The sequence below is a fragment of the Chenopodium quinoa genome, unplaced genomic scaffold (assembly GCF_001683475.1).
Source record: "Chenopodium quinoa cultivar QQ74 unplaced genomic scaffold, ASM168347v1, whole genome shotgun sequence".
Lineage (NCBI taxonomy): Eukaryota > Viridiplantae > Streptophyta > Magnoliopsida > Caryophyllales > Amaranthaceae > Chenopodium > Chenopodium quinoa.
In genome coordinates this window covers 3,166,311-3,186,048 of record NW_018743697.1, presented here as the reverse complement: position 1 = coordinate 3,186,048, position 19,738 = coordinate 3,166,311, and the positions used below count along the sequence as shown (strand labels likewise).

Below are 19,738 nucleotides of genomic sequence, written 5' to 3'. Positions count from 1 at the left end.
TAGATTACCTGTTAACATATCTACACTCTATATATATTGCAGAAATAACCAATAATTTTAGTCTCATTGCATATCATATTGTCACCATAAACGAGTTTTTGTTATTGATTAACTGTTAGTCATTAAAATTTCAATATTGCACAATTCTGTTGCAAAGAGAAGCTTGAATTCATTATTGTCTGAAAATTGTATGCACAATTGGTTCCTTCATGTGTCAAATAATGATAATATTGACATTGTCACAATATATAGGTAAATGATCAGAATAATTCATAGGTACCCTTTTTTCGAGGGCAATAGATGAATAGATATATATATTAATTTTAATAATAATGTCATAATGATCCAAAAGATAGGTGAATTACTTCCAAATCTCTAGGACTGTAACACCAATTACATAATAGATTAGACTGTGATCCGGCATAGTAACTTGATTACAGTCCCAACTATATAGTAAGCACATAATTAATAAACATATTGCAAATTTGTGTAATAAATAAATTTAATAAATTTTCTTTGTTTTAAACACTTGGACCGACTTTCTTCCTCTGCTTAATTATTGCTAATGAAGCTGCTGCTGCTGTTGCGAGTAGTTTCACTTGAAGACGTACTTTACTAAACAAGGAAGATGAGTGTTCATGAAGTAGTCTTCCCAGTTAACAGCTTTAGGATCAAAGTAGAATATATCTGTTTCCAATCCTCTATCTTTTGCTGCCATCCTTAACTTCTCAGTGTTGCTGTCATCATATCTGCAACATATTTTCAAACTCTGTAAGTCATTTTTTTTTAGAAACAGTTTTGTGCAACATAAATAAAGTCTATAGTGCTGCCTCATTGGGAATATTTGTTGTCACATTACTAGTTGATTTACAACACAAATGTGACGATTAATTCTGGATTGAGGGAGTATAATTCTATAAAATTGTTTCAGTGTAACTTACAAGCCCTTGAAGAACAAATATGGTCTGTAAATTTCTATCAGCCGCATCACATGGTTGATCTTCCTGCTCTGTTCCAGAAATGTGCCCTTGAAGGATTGACAAAATGCAATGTTCGCTATTTCGAGGGCCTGTTGAGAAAACTTATACCAAATTAACACCAACTCTATTATTATTGTAAATTGGGGAGAAAAAAAAAAAGATGGCCAACATCATTTTAAATAAGTAATTTCTGCAAGTACTGGATAACTAGCCTGGGTTTATAACTCCATATGCTCCATGATCATATAAAGAACATTATTACGTGTTGAATTTGATCGAAACAAAGTTTTAGGAGATAAGCGCAGTACCTTCAAGGGTAATAAGTAATGAAGAGTAAGGTATCGCTTGAAGCTAGCCATGGATCCTAAGACCCTGACATGGCTAACTATGACAGGTTTTCCATCCTTATTAATCCATGGATGCCTCCTGAAATACTGGTAGGCTACTTCATGAAGTGTTGTCAATGAAGTCGGGTTTCTTACTGATGATCCAACTTGGTATATCCTTGGATTTCCAGGTTGATTTGCATGAATCATGGCTGCTACTATGATTGAGTTGGCTACCATATCAGCAGGAATCTGCACATTGAGTTGGCTACAAATCATACTCTTAAAACACAAGACCGTATATAAGTTTTGTATATTATAATCATTCCGTATGCATGCATTATATACTGAATACGTTTATACTTGTTACTATATATTAGTATAGGACTATAGATTACTCATTTAATCATTTTAGGGTGACCTTACCACATCAACAGTCGAGTCGGGGTCACCTACGAAGCATGGCAACCTCCCTTTACCATAAGCAACAGCTAAACTGTCAATTGTCCTGCAAAAGTCAGTATTTAGTATAACATCGAGTATGTATCGTTTGTATCTAATGACTCGGGCATTTGCTAGCATTTGCCATAATATTTAAGAAAAAGTTCATTACCTAATACCTTCGACCCAACCGGGGAAGGGTTCTTTATAAGTGCTGGTGACGATGGTAGGACGAATAATAACAACAGGAATGTCTCCCTTTTCATGGAGTAGTACCATCTCTCCTAACGCCTTTGTAAACACATAAACATTTGGCCATCCCCAGTGCTTTGCCCTGATAAATTAATTAGTAAAGCACAAATTTAGTTAACACGAAGTAATAATTATAGTTTTGTGTATATGTTCGACATTGTTCGTGGTGTGTTGTCACGAAAAGATGGTGCGTGTACTGCTGTTACAAAGAACATGGTAATCCGGTTTAAAAACACAAATTAATACTGTGTTCGAAATTTATCCAAACTATGGTAAAAAGTGACTAGTGTTACATATGATCCATTACGAGTCTAGGTCACATCTCAATCTATGAATAGAGTTATGTTGTGGTGTGATGTGAAATTACAAGGTCTATCATCAACATTATTAAATGTATATATCCTTATAGAGTAATAGTACAACCTTCTTTCTCGTATTAATGTTAATATCAAACTGTCTTATTCATCATTTTTTGGGGGAAAGTGTTTTGGTATGATCTCTATGATATAGGACAATATTTATGAGTAAATCTGTGTATGAATAAAGAAAAGGATGTTACATATTGTGGAATTAATACTATTATTGAATGAAGATAAGACATTAAGACCACAATCTAAGAATGTGAAAAGGCAAGCAGTTGGTAGTTGGTTACTGGTCTAGAAGTGATTTAAAACAGTGTAAATGAGCCATATGAGTACCAATTTAGCCTTAAAAAAAAGGGAAAGAAAATGTTTTTTGAAAGTAGAAATGGCTGAGCCAATTGATTTAAAGTTGAAGCTGATTTGAATAATGTCAGCACTCAGAAAAGATTGTAGACATTCTACGACTCAACCTATTTGTGTTTATCATACGGATCCTGATTAATACTCCCTCAATCTCTTTTTGTTTGCACCATAAACACGCTATTTATGAGTGTTTTTTTGGGTCAAATGGACTAACTTATAAGAGCACCACGTTAAAAATGGGTTGTATAATATTTTTTAATAACTAAGATAATTTCATTGTACTTGATCAACCATAATATTCATCCATTTCTTGTAGTGTCTCTCTCACATTGGATAGTCAGTCAGTCGTAGTTAGTAGCCTTAGTAAAGCTAATTTCCAATGGTTCATAAGAATTCATTTATTAGGCGGCAATGAAAGTTACATTATATAGTAGGTACTTCCTAATTAAAAAGTGTAGATAGCGGGCCAATGACACACTAACCTATTTAACTCAACTCTTGACATGTGTATTCTGTAGCTATCTTGTTCACGCCTTGTTATAGTAAAGTCAATTAAATTATTTACGGAATATAACATACAGTATGTCAGTTAAATCATAACACTAAAACTAACATTATGTTTCTATTTCAAAGTTAGTCTTGACATACCTTTCAAGGCCCATGTCCCTCATAGATAACTTGATAGTATCTGCCGTGGCTCCCTCAGCTTGAAGCTCCGCCAATTTGTCTTCAACAAGTCTCTTCTCGGCTTCGATGTCTAGCCCAGGTCTCCCATTCAATGTATCTCCCATGAAGTAAGGACTCTCCTTTACTAGTCCAGCCGTCTCACCCGAAACATAAGCTGATCAAAATTATCACCTCTAATATTGGTCAGCACGAGTCTGATTTAAGATTGCTAGCTTAAATAGTGTATCAATAAACACGGAACTTTTTAATTTTAGACTTAACCCCGACACATTTTACACTCTTAATAAGTGACTTGTGTTTAACCATGTCACGTACGTACTAATATTTAATTTACATGTACCCCTTTATATCATCTTCAATACGAAGTATAATTTAATTATTATGTATAAGATCAAAAATATTGATTATGTTATTTAAACCCTAGAAAAGTAACGATGATATGAAAATAAACTCAATTTTTGTACTAACCAGTCGATACTTGGACGAGCACCTCCAAGTGTTTACATTTCTTAGCAAAGTCCAGTACATGCTTGGCGCCCAAAGTATTAAGGTATAACGAAGCATCATACCTGTAAATTTTTTTTCAATTATCTCAATCATTTATCTATAATAATCATTCCGTAAATAAATTTAATTTTCTAACACGAACTGTTAGCCACTTAACAAGCTAGGGTAAACGAAGAAAAAACGTTCACATCTGCATTAACTATCACGTCCCTTTTTTAGTAATTTTTCGGATCTAGTTTATTAACCAAATAAGAATAACACGGTGGTTTAAGTAATTGTTAACTACTCGTATTAAGTAGCTACCAGCGGCTAATTGGGTTGCTTTAGGGATAAATTAGGTTATTTTATGGATAAAGAAGTTAGACATACACTACTTGGGTCATTTTCAATTAAATAAAATCTCACTTATAATCAAACATATTGTATGTTATTTAAAAACAATAATTTCAATACAACTTCCCTAAAAAAATAATATAGAGTAATAATGAAGTACTAACATAATTAATTACTTAATTATATATATTTCTAATAAAGTGTACCTTTCATCAAAGTTGGTAGTTGCAGCTAGGTTAACAATAACATCAACATCACTCCATAATTCTTCCTTTAATTTAGATTCATTGATTGCCAAGTCTTCACAAGTTATATCACCTGGCACCACTGTCACCTTTTCTTGTATGAAGGTATTGAAGTTTGCCCCCATCTTTTGCTTCACTACTTTGAACAAGTCTTTTCCAATCACCTAATAAACACAAAAAGTATTTGTACTTAGGTCATTACATTGCTCTTTTCTTTTCCAATTTCACTTTCTTTTTTTTTTTTACTCTATTTTATTGACAATTTGTTTGTAAATTAATAAGAAAAGCATGCAAAAAAAAAAAAAAAAAAAGCATGCAAGACTTTTTGCTAGGTCATCTATGAATTATTATGTTATAATCACGAACCCTCACCTCCGTCTGGATATTTATTTTATATATAGTCACACATATACTTTTGATCTAGCGTATACGTTTGAAAGGTGTTAACCTTTAATATACTCCGTAATATAAAATCGTAATTGTTTTTGTTTTATATGCACACTTATAGTTAATTAGTTATACATGATTGATGAGTTTAGTTTTATAAAAAACAGCTATTCTGTATATATGATATGAATTCTTTATGTTATATCCTTAATCATACAATTTTAGGATAGTTTAATGACTATTATCATACAGAACTGCATATATGGATAAAGTGAGTGAACAATCACGTTCGTGAGTTAGTGGAAAGAATTCAGTTGCTTGCATTATACCATTAATTGGTTTTTGTTAAAAATATAGTAATCAATGTGCCAAAAAAGAAATAACAATTTCTTAAGCTAGGGTTAGATTGTTAGACACTATTTATTCATACAAATAGAAAGAAAGAAAGATGTGACAAAGTTCAAACATTTCTAGACTGCAATGGCAAATCATATCAACCTAACACTTTAGCCTGAAAAAACCTCCAAATAATAACAGATTTCAGGGAATTGCCAAAATAAATAAATAAAAAAAAATTATTAAAACAAAAAAAAAAAAAAAAAAGAAAGGAAAAAAAAAACAATTTATAGCATATGTAATAATTTCTTCCATTTTTACTGGTACTCAGTAGTAGTTACTGAAACCAACTACCCTCCTGACCCAATAAAGACACCCATTAAGTAAGCAAAAGTAGGAGTATATATGTATGTAATTTGTCGTACTAAAGTTTTATACTCGTAAGATATATTTCCTTAAATAATCGTACATATTGTAGTTTACAACATAAATAACATGTTAGTACAATAACATACTAACATATGAGCAAGGTATTGGCCAAGTGATATGCACTAAGGACATGTGTATAGCCGTATAGGTCATGTATTCAAATCTCATTCTCAATCATTTATAATACCTGGAGTTCATTTGGACCAAAAAGAAACTAAAAGAGGAAAGTTTTGGTGTTCTTTTTTTACTCCATATTATAAAAAAAAAATGTGTTCCAACTTGCAAAATATAATTCTTAATGTGACGCATTGATGAAGAATATATTGAGCTTCATTTTATGATTAAAAATCTAGCTATAGGAACTTTTTACGGGAAAAAAAAATTTAATTCTAGAAATTAAAAGACAAAAACTTGAAAAACACTAGCAACTCAATGTCTCACTAACCTTGTTTACGTGCTAAATAGACAAAAATACAGTAATTAGATAAAAGTAGCACAATGTTCATGTTAAACTTTATAAAAACAAGCTAAATTTTATAGAAAAATATACTCCTTACCTCGTTTTGCAATCTTAGTGAAGCTGATTTGTTATCAGCAGCTCTTAGTAGAAGATAAACTTTCTTCACATTAGGTTGAGACCTTAGCACCTTCTCTGCAAATACTACAAACCCAAAAGAAAGACGGTTGTTACAACTAGACCTGTCAAAATTCGACTCGATACCAATACGATGGTAAGAAAATCCCATCATATTTCCAAACTTAGTAAAACGGTAGTTTAAAAAAACACTTCAATTCAAGTTCATTTTTAACTTTACGTGAACCAAGTCAACCAACCCGTCTGACACGTCTAAATAACGTATAAATGAATAATAAAGATGGGGAGCGATATCATACTCTTTGCTAGAAATCCAGCTCCACCAGTGACTAAAATGGCCTTGTTCTCCAAAAACTTCAAAATGCTATCTAACTCCATTGTTAGAAAAACAGAAGAGAAGTTAAAAAAGAAGAGAAGATATAAAAAGGAGGAAAGAAAGAATAAATATAGAGAGAAGAAATATTGAGAAATGAGCGTTTTATAGGGTGAATAAGAATTATATGAGGGTATATATATAACATGTACTTGTATGATAATATAGGTGATCAGAAAATAGAAAGGGGTAAAAAAGAAAAGACAAAATAATAATAAGGTAGAGTATACGCAAGTAATATTAGCGGTGGATTAATATGATAGATTGATGATTTGGTGGGCTAATTATGTAGTAAATAATTAATTAGAGAACTTGCATTATATAAAATAAATTATGAGAAGCTTGGTTAGACCCACTAATTTGCATAAAATTAGCGTGAAATTCACTAACATACTTTACCCAATAGTTTGGGTAACGCGTGCATGCGGTTCATATTTTGGTCAATGAGTTTTTTTTTATACTTTCGTGGTTTGTAGAGAATTTTTTGGTGTGAGTAACTAGTTAACTACCCAATACTTGTTGAGTTTTATAAACATTACTATAATATAATGCGACTAGATCTTAAGCTTGACTCTACTTCGTAAATCTATATATAATAGGTATTTCGTATCATCGTATGTAGTTGTTTTTTTAATCATTAAGCTTGGCTCTACTTCGTAAATTTATATATAATAGGTATTTAAAATTGACATGTATATATCGTCTAGTTATATTTAAAATTGACATGTATATATCGTTTAGTTACTCCACGTATCGATGACTCTATTGAATACTTTGCATAATAATTATCAATGAAAGATTAAGTATATACAATAATTAGCATAACCATTGAAAAACGAGTTAAAATAATTGGAAAATTTTGATTTTGCAGACACTAAATTTCATAAGCTTTTTCTTTATTCATTCGAATCCAAATCTCTAATTCCTCCAAATTCAAATAATTATCTTTAATTTTAATTAAGATCATGAATGTACACATTGTTGGCGATTTTAGTTGTGGTAGTATATTACTCCATATAATTTAATGTTGTTTGCATTCAAGTTATCAGGCTTGTATTTATAACCAACTAATTGTAATTAAGAATATGAGATACATAATTTTATTAAAAAACTATTTATAGTAATTAAAACATTCTCCAAGGACTCCTACTCTCGCATGCTGTCTCCTAACATAGATAAAATGATATTTTTAAGGGAATAATCCAAAGATAAATTCTAAGAATTCGCAATTTTTTTTTCAAACATTCTAAAATAGTGTACATATTGTAGGTCATTATCACACAGAAGAAGTCTAGTACGTATCATATTGTAGTTAATTATGTGCTATTATGGTTTAAAGAGTATGATATACCAATATTTGGGGGTTGAGTTAGATTGTGTCGGATGAAATTTCCCACCAAACATTCTATATTTTTTTCCTCAATTGTTTTTGGAGGTATTTGTTATGGTCTAAATATACAACTCGCACACCAACTGCCAGGTTAATTTGTGATAAATAACAGTTGAAATTTGATATATAGTTTATGTAAGTAATTAAGCTATTAGATCATGCATGATCGAGATGCCAAATGTGAATAGAGATAAATTATCAAACATGCAAAACTAATGTTTCTCTCCTTTTCATTAATCAATTATTGTTGAGTGGTCATCAATTAATCTATATTATATGGCTCAAACTTTTTTTTTTTTGCTACATAAATGATTAATTTATTTTTTTTGCTACATAATCATATCTAGATAATCCCTCGGCGATGCTCAGCTTTGCAAATATCGAAAAAAAAAAAAAATTAATTGCATTCATTTGATATAATTCTTACAGAGTAATATTAATAATATCGTTGACATAAGAGCTAAATAACCCATGACGATTTCAAGAATCAAAATGTAGGTATAAAAATGCAAATTTTTTTTTAAAGAATTAAATCAATAAAAATTCAAAATTTAAGTAATATGAATAAAGAGGGGAAAAAAATAATGTTATGAAAATAGTTAATTCATACCAATTTTTCAGATTCATGGTCATATAGCCTCATAGTATGAAGAAATTGGTGTAGTCATAGAGGGGTATATAACAAGCTAAGCTAGTGTTGTTTGACTTGACTCAAAAATTTCTTGCTCATGTTGTTTGAAATTGTCAACTTTCACTTTTGAAAGGTAATAACAATTTCTTATTTCAAACTGGATCAATTAAAAGTTACAAAGTTTTAATTTGTACACAAAATTATTGAGTTGTGTTAAAACTTGCTCAATTTATGCTCGTCAAAGTATTAAATTTAAATTTAATTAATCTTTGACCAATTAGTTCGAGTTGAAGTGAATTTTTGTCACAAATTTTTGACAGTTAATAGGAAAATAAATACTAAAACGTATTTGCTGACATAAAAGAAAACAACATCCACTAATCTAAAAATGGCACCAAAACGTACGACTCAAACGTGTTAATGGCAAAAATGTGGTCGTCCTGGTCGAAGTTATCCATGCCACCAAAAAGTAATGCGAAGTAAATCATAAATTCCAAAATCAATAAATAAGGTTGTTTACTTATTTTGAGTGTGACTTTGATTTAACTGCTACGTTAAGTTGCTAGAAGCCTTTTGCATTTATGCTTTGTAAATGTATGGTAAATCATGTCCAGCAGCAGAACAGTTAAAGTAAATAACATTGACATTTTCACAATATATATAATACGAAGTATAACTGATAGAGTATATAACATATTTCTGGGCCTCAACCATCAGCTTAAGTTTTTGGTTGAGTTGGTCCTCTAACATGGTATCGGAACCAACGTGACATAGAGGTCACGGGTTCGAATCTCGTCCACCCCTCCTTTAAAGTGGAATTAATTCGCGCCGGCTGTATTAATAGATCAACATAGTCATCTTATCCTCCAGTAAGCCATTGGCCTGTTCAGATTGATTGAACTGAGCTGACCTGAACTATTAAACTTATTGTAGCTAATTGAACTGAAAATAAGCTGAAAAGAACAGTTGATTTAGACAACTGAACATCGAACACATAATTAGTGGTTAACTGGTAAAGGGATTTAGAATAATGTTTACTTAATGTATGCTATGCTCAATCAATTCAAACCGTTTGATAAATTTGTGGAAATAGTGAAATACGGTCATCGATCGTATATATGATTTTATGTATGGCAGGGATAACTTTGTTGTTCCTAAGCTACAATTGGCGAGATTAGGCCTTGTTTGGCAAATGGATGTTGGTAGTTGGCTGGTTCACTTGGCTTGTTTGACCAGCTGGTATGTTTGGCTGTTTATAATGGCTTTTGAAATTGGCGGTTAAAGCTGGCTGTTTATAAAAGTGTTTGGTAAATTAATTGTTGGTAGTTGGTTGTTTATTAGATAATTTGTGGCCCAACAAGCCAAAAGCCAACAAAAAAGCTACTCAAAGCAGCTTTTTCATTTTGGCTTAAAAGCCAACTTTTTCACTGGCTAAAAAGCCAATTACCAAACACATTTTTTGGTTTTTTGACCTCATAAAAAAGACAAAAGTTAAAAGCTAACCAAAAAGCCACCAAAAAACCATTTACCAAACATGGCCTAATTAAACCCCTCAACCTTAGCTTATAAACTATGATAGCTGTAGGACTGTTGGTACCATAAATGAGACACAGGCACATATATTGTGTAAGGTCGACATTTTGTCCAAAATTCTAACTGCAAAACTCGCTTGTGCTTTAATAGTCTGAAACTGATACGAAATTGGCAATGTGTTACTCTCCTTTTTTTTTTTTTCTTACAAATGACCAAACATAAAATTTAATGTATAAGTGTGACATAAAGCAACCCCTCAAAACTAACCAGTAACCACCTAGCTACTATGAGAGCCGTGACCTAACATTTTCTACATATATCCAAATTATATGGAAATAGGCAGGCATACTCGAGACATAATTTTGGCTTGTTAGATACGTGTATTATGTGAAATGATCGAGCATATGAGCAAAATTGTATGAAGTACATTAGATATACTAGAGCAAGTAATGAGAATCATATCGATTCCAAGATCTCTTAAAACCAGTGGCGGACCCAGGAATTTCCGACTGGTGGGTCACAATCGATAATCAAGTATGTAAAAAAAAAAAAATTACCGAACAACCAAATAATAGTACTAAAAAATACATCCAAATATTCAAACAATACAAAATACAACCAAATGTTCATATAATACTACAAAAGACAAATAAATAGTAATGCAAACTTATTACAATAGTTCTCGACAAGTTTTCATGTTTTGATATCGATTCATGATATCTTCCATGCTAACATTCAAAAACAAATCATTCTCCAAATAAGTAATTAAACAATCATTCAACATTTGATCTCCCATGCTATTTCGTAGTTTGTCTTTCACTTGCTTCATGCCAGAAAATACCCTTTCCACACTTGTCGTTGCAACAGGAAGAAGCAACACCAACTTCAAAAGTAAATAGACCCTATCATGAGTTTCAGACAATCCCGTTTCAACCAATTTGATTGAAAGATCACTAAGACCCTTCAAATTCCAAAACCTTTCATCTCCTCTAACAGAACAAATGTAACTCTCAAGTGTATGACCAAAGACTATCAATTCTGAACTTGGAAATTCATTAGGATAGAATTTTGCAAGCTTAATCAATTTTTCCTTATCAAACTTAGAAAAACGATCCACAGGACTCAAACAAGACATACACACAAGTAGTTCTTTAGTTATTTCGGGAAATCGATTTTCAAGTTCTTGCAATTGAACATCAATGACACCAAAAAAAACTTCAACTTGAAAATGATGTAGATTAGACACTTGTGGGCATTTACCTCTAAACAACCTCCTCCCGGGAACAACATATTTAGCCTCCATATCTGGAACTGCAATGTCATAGTCACCAATAAAAGAAATTACCTTTTCCATATGAGAATCCCATCCTTCATCTCTCATTTTTTGCAAATTAGTCTTGGTTACATTAACCATGGCCATTGCATTCACAATGTCTTGATCGTGCTTTTGTAAGGCCACATTCAAAGCATTTGTTATCGCAAATATACTAACCATCAAGTGTGCCACGAACACAAAATCAAAGGACATCAGAAGATTTGTAAGTGTTTGAGCTCTATTAGAATCTATTGTATCAGATACTTTTGCAATATCCTCAAGAGAACCAAGGATTACAGGGAATAAATCAAGTACATTCAAGATTGTCTTGAAGTGAGATCCCCAACGAGTATCACAAGGTCTACCTAATCCACGTTCTTGATTTAAACCTGAACCCGTTTCAAGTTCACCTAGAGACAATGCATCCACCACTCTTTGAGCTTGATTTTCACGAAGAAAATCTTTCCTTTTTGGTGAACCCCCCACAAAATTCAAGAGAGGTGCAAGTACATCAACAAATAACCAAGCACAATCTGAATTCTTTTTAGCAAGTGCAACTTGAGTTAATTGAAGTTGGTGAGCAAAGCAGTGGACAAAATAAGCTTCTTTACACTCATTCTCTATAAGAATCCTAAGGCCATTAATAGAACCTTGCATATTACTTGCCCCATCATAACCCTGACCCCGTACTTGAGAGAAAGACAAAGAATGCTCCATTAATAAGGATTCAATAGCAGTTTTGAGAGTCAAAGAAGCAGTGTTTACAACATGCACAATACCAAGTAAACGCTCACACACTTCTCCCTTTCTATTAACATATCTCAAACAAAGAGCCAATTGTTCCTTGTCAGAAACATCAGCGGACTCATCAGCAAGGATAGAAAACAAACCACCATCAATATCTTCAAGCATTGCTTTAGTGGTCTCTTTTGCACATGCATTTATGATATCTTTTTGGACTTTAGGAGAAGTAAGTTGACAATTACTAGGAGCATTTTTGAAAACAACTTTAGAATATTCAGGATTACCTTTGGAAATAAGGGATAAAAGTGAAAGAAAGTTACCTCTTCTTAAGGAACTTTCTTTTTCATCATGACCACGGAAAGGCAACCCTTGTAGTAAAAGCCATTGGATAGATTCAATTGAAGCTTCAAGTCGCGTCCTATATGCATTTGTACTCTCAGCGGTTTGTTTTGTCAAGGCTTGTGTGATGCTTGAATTTTGTTTCTTGAACAAATCCATAGCTAAAACATCATTATTATGTGCACTCAAGTGTTTACCGACATGTTTTCTTATTAAATCCGATCGATTCCATGATTTGAAACCATCACTAACAAAAGCATCACCTCCAAAGGCATTTTCATCCTTGAATAGATAACAAGGGAAACAATAGGCAGCATCCTTTTCCACACTATACTCAAGCCAAGTCCAAGTATCAAACCACTTAGCACAAAAGCGACGATTTTTGCCAAAAATAGAAGTTTGAGGAAATGTAAAGTCTTTGGGCTGACAAGGCTTTCTTTGAATGTAAATTCTTCTCACTAAATCTCTATCATCTTTATGAAATTGACTCATTTTTCTCCTCTTTCCTGGATCTTGTGGAAGATTAGCAAATTCATGTTCACTTAATCTTTCTCCAAAGATTGGGGCATTAGGAGAACATTGGCCTTGTTCATTTTGAGGGGAATTTTGAGTTGAATAATGAGATGGAGATGAAAGTTGTTCACTTTCTTGAGGTGGAGTTATAGTTTGTTCATTTTGTGTTGGATGTGGAAGAGAAGTTGGAGTAGTATTCTTTTTAGCAAAGAAGCTAGTAATGTTTTGCATTTCATTTGGAGTACGTTTTCTCTTCATTCTGAAATTTGAATAAATATTGAACTAAATCAAGCAATATTCCCCAGAAAAATTATTTGAATAAATATTCAACTAAATCAAGCAATTTCACATAATGACATAATCACATAAACATATTACACAAAACACAATTACACAAAACAGATTTCACATAAGTTCAAGAGACAAGTAATGCAAATTTGATAAAAAATTCACAAAAAAAAAAGAATCAATTGATGATTAGTTTATTACCTACCTTGCTAGGCAGAGGCGAGCAGCGGAGCAGGCGGAAGCGAGCAGCTGAGCAGGCGGAGCAGCACTGCAGTAGGGCCACGGCCAGTCGGCCAGCACCGCAGCACGGCAGTCGGCAACACTCAAGTCTCAGGCACGCACTCAGCAAGACAACAATTCGCCAATTCAGCAGCACAACCAACTACAAATTAACAAATCAACCAAAGTTTAAACCAAAGTTTAATAAAATTAACTAATTAGACTGAATTAATTTGAAGATTAGAAATTAAAAATAAAAATTAGAAATCAACTTACTAGCGAGTAGAGATTTCGAAATGCGATTATGCGACTATGCGAAAAGCCACGAAGAGGACGGAGTCCACGACCACCGACCACCAGGCGAAGAGAACGGTGGATGCCTGGCTGGGACGAAGCGAAGAGGCGAACTGAAGAATGGAGATGAGGCGAAGTCGCGAAGAGAAGAAGGCTAGGGTTTGATTGTTTGAAGAAGACAGAAACTCGGGATTTCGAAAGCAAATGTCATTTTTTTTTTTTTTTCAAAAAATAACTTAAAATTTTTTTTTGGGCCTGGTGAGTCACTTTACCCACCAGGTCTAAGCCCAAGTCCGCCACTGCTTAAAACTGAAAGAGAAGCTCTAAACACTTGAACTACGTAGTATATATAAACCTCACTCTTAGGGTCCAATGTAATGTAAGTCACATACTCACGTAGTCATAGTACTCACATGTATTTAAACATTATTATTTGAAGTGAGCGCACAAGCAAAATTTTGCACTACATGTATCGTTTAAAAGCTAATTTAAATTTAGCAATACATGGACGAACATATCATCATAAATAATCCAATAATATAATACTCTTAATAGATGAACATTCACCCTAATAATGAATTAACACGTAATAACACCCTTTTTGATCTCATACACAAACAAGGAGAGATAGGGCGTTAATGCAGGGAGCTAGGACAACAAGAGGTGTTTCTTATGGAGGGAATAATGGGGATCCTAATAACTAGGAAACTAAAAAGTGATTAGAGATTAGAGATTAGATATAAATTAATCTTGATTAATTGGTGCTTCAACATTGCACTACTTTTGGCTGAAAGTTCACGTATCTTATTCTGTTAAATTTTGAAACAATTTGAAATGGGCCTGAGCAACCCGAACAAGGAGGAGGAGAGTTTGGTCCACAAACAAGGCTTTGGAGCTTCCATACTAAAACCAATTGACAATAGTAGGAGGTACTCCTCTACCTTATAAAGTGAAACTATCTCTCCTCTTTCTCCAATATGGAACACTCATAAGTGGACTACAATGGGTTTCAACACTCCCCCTCACTTATGAGTGTCATTGACATCCTGTCGAGGTAAATCTTTATCCAGTAGCGATTAAATACCCAGTTTTTTAGAAGAGACCCACAACCTGGGCTCTGATACCATGTTAAATTTAGAAACAATTTGAAATGGGTCTGGGCAACCCGAACAAGGAGGAGGAGAGTTTGGTCCACAAACAAGGCTTTGGAGCTTCCATACTAAAACCAATTGGCAATAGTAGGAGGTACTCCTCTACCTGGAGCTTCCATACTAAAACCAATTGGCAATAGTAGGAGGTACTTCTCTACCTTATAAAGTGAAACCATCTCTCCTCTTTCTCCAATGTGGGACACTCATAAGTGGACTACAATGGGTTTCAACATATTCATATTACAAAATTCAAACTCCTTATATATTAATATGCATAACGTGCCCCCCTTCAACCCTGCCATGCGTGCACCCTTTCAATGAATTGCGACTTGTATTTGCCTAATTTTTAGACAAAAACGGGCCCTATTATATTCCATTTTAAGTACTAATTATGCTAAAGTCAAATTAATTCAGTTCAAGCCAACTAATTTAACTCTTTAATGAGATTTTTCCATTAATAACCTACTTTTATTAGCACAAATATGTGATAAAGTGGCAAATAATTGCTCGTAATATTTTTATCAATTTGTAATTAAGTCCTTACATAATACGATAAATAGATGTATTATTCAATATAATCAAATCTACTCTCCAACAAGTTATGAAATGAAATTTATAACTGCTGTACCTAAATTTTCATTACATTTTTACTTGTTCAGTTGTTCGCATGTTGTTAGGTTGCAGGTTACAGGTTATCACACGATCAGCTATCCAATCTCAAGTACTTAAGCGAATTGGAACTAGGAACTACCTCAGCCCACTAGCTCCAGATTCTGGAATGGAGCTGTTGAAGCCTTTCAAGATAGTTTTTTTTTTTTTTTTTTTTTTTTTTTTTTTTTTTTTTTTTTAAACCAAGATAGTTCTTGTGCTATAAATAGGGAATTATCACTGTACAAAAACATCACAAATACTCCAGCCTTATTATTCATAGCAGTTAGCAATCACTAGGAATCTTTAGCATGGTTACTATTCAATTGTAAACCTTTTTTTTTTACGAGAAATTATTAACCTAAATAGTACTTGTTTTAACCTAACAACCTAGTGGATTGGTGGATTCATTGTTACCACAATTTTTACCCTTATTCCTAGGGTTTTTTTGCGTCACCATTTCATGTCTATTCTCCCCTTTCCCTTTTGCTCGTTCGTTGCATATCTTCCATCTTGATTTCCAAAACCTGCATTGCCATTTGCACTCTTATTAATCTAATTGTTGTCTCATTGAGCCTGGTCTTATCTAACAGTCAGATTTTTTGCTAAACAATAACTAAGTTATGTTGGAAGTTCTTGATATAAAATAAGAGAGTTGGGGAAAAAACAAGAGAGAGAGAAAAACAAATGAAAGGGGAAAATCACACATTGGTTGGGAGGAAAGGTTTTTCCTTGTTTTTATATTGTAGTGTCTTAACACTACTTAGTCGAGTGAGTGGGAGTTAAGTGTTACTACACACACAAGCGCGCGCACGCCGAGCCGAGCCGGGCTCGGGACTTGGGTCTTGGGGAATGCAATGCGCGGGCGTGGGTCCTTGTTATCTTTTTGGAGAAATTTTATTTCCTTTTTTTTGTTAAACAGAATATTCTTTTTTGTCTGTTGGGAATATTCTTTTCTGACTGTTGGGATTACAGAACTAAGTCAGTCATTAATCCCTTGATTGTAGCTGACTAATTAATTCCTTGTTTCTTGCTTCCGTTGTTGACTAGTTGAGTGAATATGGTCGTTTTATTAGCCAGATTCGTCCCTCGTTTTACGTTTCATGTCTCCCTTCTAATGCCTATATATACTTGTTGCTTTTCCCAGTCAAATATACACAACACAATCAGTTATCTCTCTTCTCTAAAATTATCTAAACACAAGTTCTTTCTGTTTTGTTTTCTGGGCAAGTATTTTGAGTTCTAGTCGGATTTGTGAGTGCACATAAACTCCGGCGCCGTGCTTATCCTGGAGGACGACCGCTTCTAGTCTACTGCACCGGGAGGTAGCGCGGAATCGTCTTTTAGGTCAGTGGTTCTCCACGACGCGGCTATTGTCACTTTGGTTCACGCATCAAGAGATAAGTAATTTCTGTTTTATTGCTTAGTAGTTTAACAATCTAAAAGACGATTATGGCTTCCAAGTTTCTGATTCCTGATATGTCTAAGTTAGAACCTCTTGATGGAAAGAATTATAAACGTTGGGCTGTTAGGATGCGTTTTTATTTGAAGCAAATTGATGTTGCATATGTTCTTGATGATATTATTGAACTTGATGATAAGGATAATTTGTCTGAAACTGATGTTAAGTTTGCTAAGGATGATAGAACCTGTAAGGGCATGTTGTTGCACTATATGTCAAACAGTCTGTTGGATATTTATATGGGTTTTTATCATGCTAAGGATATTTGGGATGCTTTAGAGAAAAAATATGGGACTGATGATGCTGGTACTAAACGTTATTGTGTTTGTAAGTGGTTAAGTTTTCATGTTGTTGATGATAAGCCTATTATTGATCAGATTCATGCTTATGAGAGTGTTTGTATTAATATGGCTGCTGAAGGTCTGTCTATTTGTGATACTACCCTTGCTATTGTTTTAATTGAGAAACTCCCTCCCTCTTGGAAGGATTTGCGTAACCAACTCATGCACAAAAAGAAAGACCTAACCTTAGAGGAACTTGCTGCTCACCTCAAAATTGAGGAGGAAAACCGTATCAAAGACAAAACCCCTTCTGTTTTTCCTTCCTCTTCCTCAGCCAAAGCCAATCTTGTTGAACCCAAACACAACAACCAGTCCAAAGCCAATGACAGTTCTCTTAAGCCTAAAGGGAAGGTTCAGAAGTACAAGTTTAAGGGTACTCGTTTTGAGTGTGGTTTGACTGGTCACAAGGCTAAGGATTGCAGGGTCAAGAAGAAGAACAATGGGCAAAGTCAAGAAAATCTTATTGAGGATTCTAACGTTATTGTTGCTGTTGTTTTAGAAGCTAACTTTACAGGTAGTGCTGCTGAGTTCTTTGAGAACATTTTTCCTTTGAAAATGTCTCCTTCTAATGATAGTGGATTACATGCTAGTAGTTCTGTTAGTTTACCTATTGCTAGTGCTCCTATTACTAATAGTGATTCTGTTTTGGAGCCAAAGAGAAGCAAAAGGGCAAGAAAGGAAAACAGTCTTGGTCCTGATTTTATTACTTCCTATTTATCTGAATCTTCCTTAATTGATGATGATTTTGTGCATATATTTGTTTTGGAAGATGATCCGAGAACCTATGATGAGGAAATGAGGTCAGTTGATGCTGTTTTTTTGGAAAGAAGCAATTGATAGTGAATTACAATCAATTCTCAATAATAACACTTGGGAATTGGTTGAACTTCCTAGAGGTTGTAAGCCCATTACTTGTAAATTGATCTTTCGGAAAAAATTAAAGGGGTTTTACTCAAAAGTTTGGCCTTGATTATTTTGATACTTACTCCCCTGTTACTAAAATTGCAACCATTAGAACTTTAATTGCTCTTGCTTGCATTTTTTATCGTGTTGTTCATCAAATGGATGTCAAAACTGCGTTTTTGAATGGTGACTTGGATGAGGAGATTTATATGGTCCAACCTGAAGGGTTTGTTGTTCCAGACCAAGAGAACAAGGTTTGTAAGTTAGTCAAGTCATTGTATGGGCTCAAGCAAGCTCCAAAGCAATGGCATGACAAATTTGATAAGACTATGACTGGTAATGGTTTTCATGTTAATGAAGGTGACTCTTGTGTTTATTTTAAGCATGATAGTCATGGTTGTGTAATTATTTGTCTTTATGTGGATGATATGTTGATTTTTGGGACTGACTTGGATCGAGTAAATGAGACAAAACAGTTTTTGAGTTCGAATCTTGAAATGAAATTAAAGACATGGGTGAGGCAGATGTGATTTTGGGAGTAAAGATCAAAAGGACTCCAAAAGGCATCTGTCTTAATCAGTCACACTATGTTGAAAAGCTTCTTAAAAAGTTTGACTCATTTAATGTCGATCCAGTTAAGACTCCATATGACCCAAGTTTCCACCTAAAGAAAAATAATGGTGATTCAGTTAATTAGTCTGAGTATGCTAGAATTATTGGTAGTGTTATGTTTCTAATGAACTACACTAGAACTAACATTGCTTATTCTGTTAGTAGATTGAGCAGGTACACTCATAACCCAAGCAGTGATCATTGGATTGCTCTTAGGAGGTTGCTTAGTGTAGGGAATAGTTTCAAGCCTTTAAAATCCCACTAGCTTGAACCCCACTGTGATCATACACTAAAGTACGGTGGCGTCCAAAAGGGAAGAAGATAGAGCAAAAGAGTCGCCAACAAGTTTTTAAGGAACACCGTTCACAAGGTGAAGGTTACACCCCTTAACGATCCAAGAGATCGTCAACTCCATAAGGTCATGAACCAAATAAGGGTTCGGGGATGATGGTACAAATCCAACCTAAAAGAGATTGAACCTGCCTTAATAATAGGCCTCTACTTTATTCTGCTCGTATTCATGTGCGCTTTCTGATTAACATGCAATCAATAGGATTAACCCTAAACCTGTTTAATCTATGTTGGTTGAATATTAATGCACATATAAACTATTATTGGCGATCACTTGAATTTATAATCACAATTAACCTAACAGGATTATTAATTATCTTATTAAGCGTGATTGCAAATACAAATTCCCTTTAACCTGCAATAAAAGGTGATCAAGCAATAACAATAT

General features: G+C 33.6%; 2 protein-coding genes across 2 annotated transcripts; both read right to left on the bottom strand.

Moving 5' to 3' along the window:
- Positions 1-275: 275 nt before the first annotated feature.
- On the bottom strand, positions 276-6,738 carry LOC110684270 (alcohol-forming fatty acyl-CoA reductase-like). The gene is made up of 10 exons (XM_021860707.1): positions 6,543-6,738; positions 6,206-6,309; positions 4,458-4,660; positions 3,880-3,980; positions 3,373-3,565; positions 1,920-2,081; positions 1,733-1,814; positions 1,289-1,558; positions 942-1,069; positions 276-749 (listed from the first exon to the last, which is right to left on the bottom strand). Exons 1-10 carry the CDS (start codon positions 6,619-6,621, stop codon positions 596-598), a joined length of 1,476 nt encoding a protein of 491 aa, XP_021716399.1. The 5' UTR covers positions 6,622-6,738; the 3' UTR covers positions 276-595.
- A 3,462-nt stretch (positions 6,739-10,200) lies between these two features.
- Positions 10,201-13,339, bottom strand: LOC110684484 (zinc finger MYM-type protein 1-like). Its single transcript, XM_021860940.1, has 2 exons — positions 11,012-13,339; positions 10,201-10,293 (listed from the first exon to the last, which is right to left on the bottom strand). Exons 1-2 carry the CDS (start codon positions 13,337-13,339, stop codon positions 10,201-10,203), a joined length of 2,421 nt encoding a protein of 806 aa, XP_021716632.1.
- Positions 13,340-19,738: the final 6,399 nt, after the last annotated feature.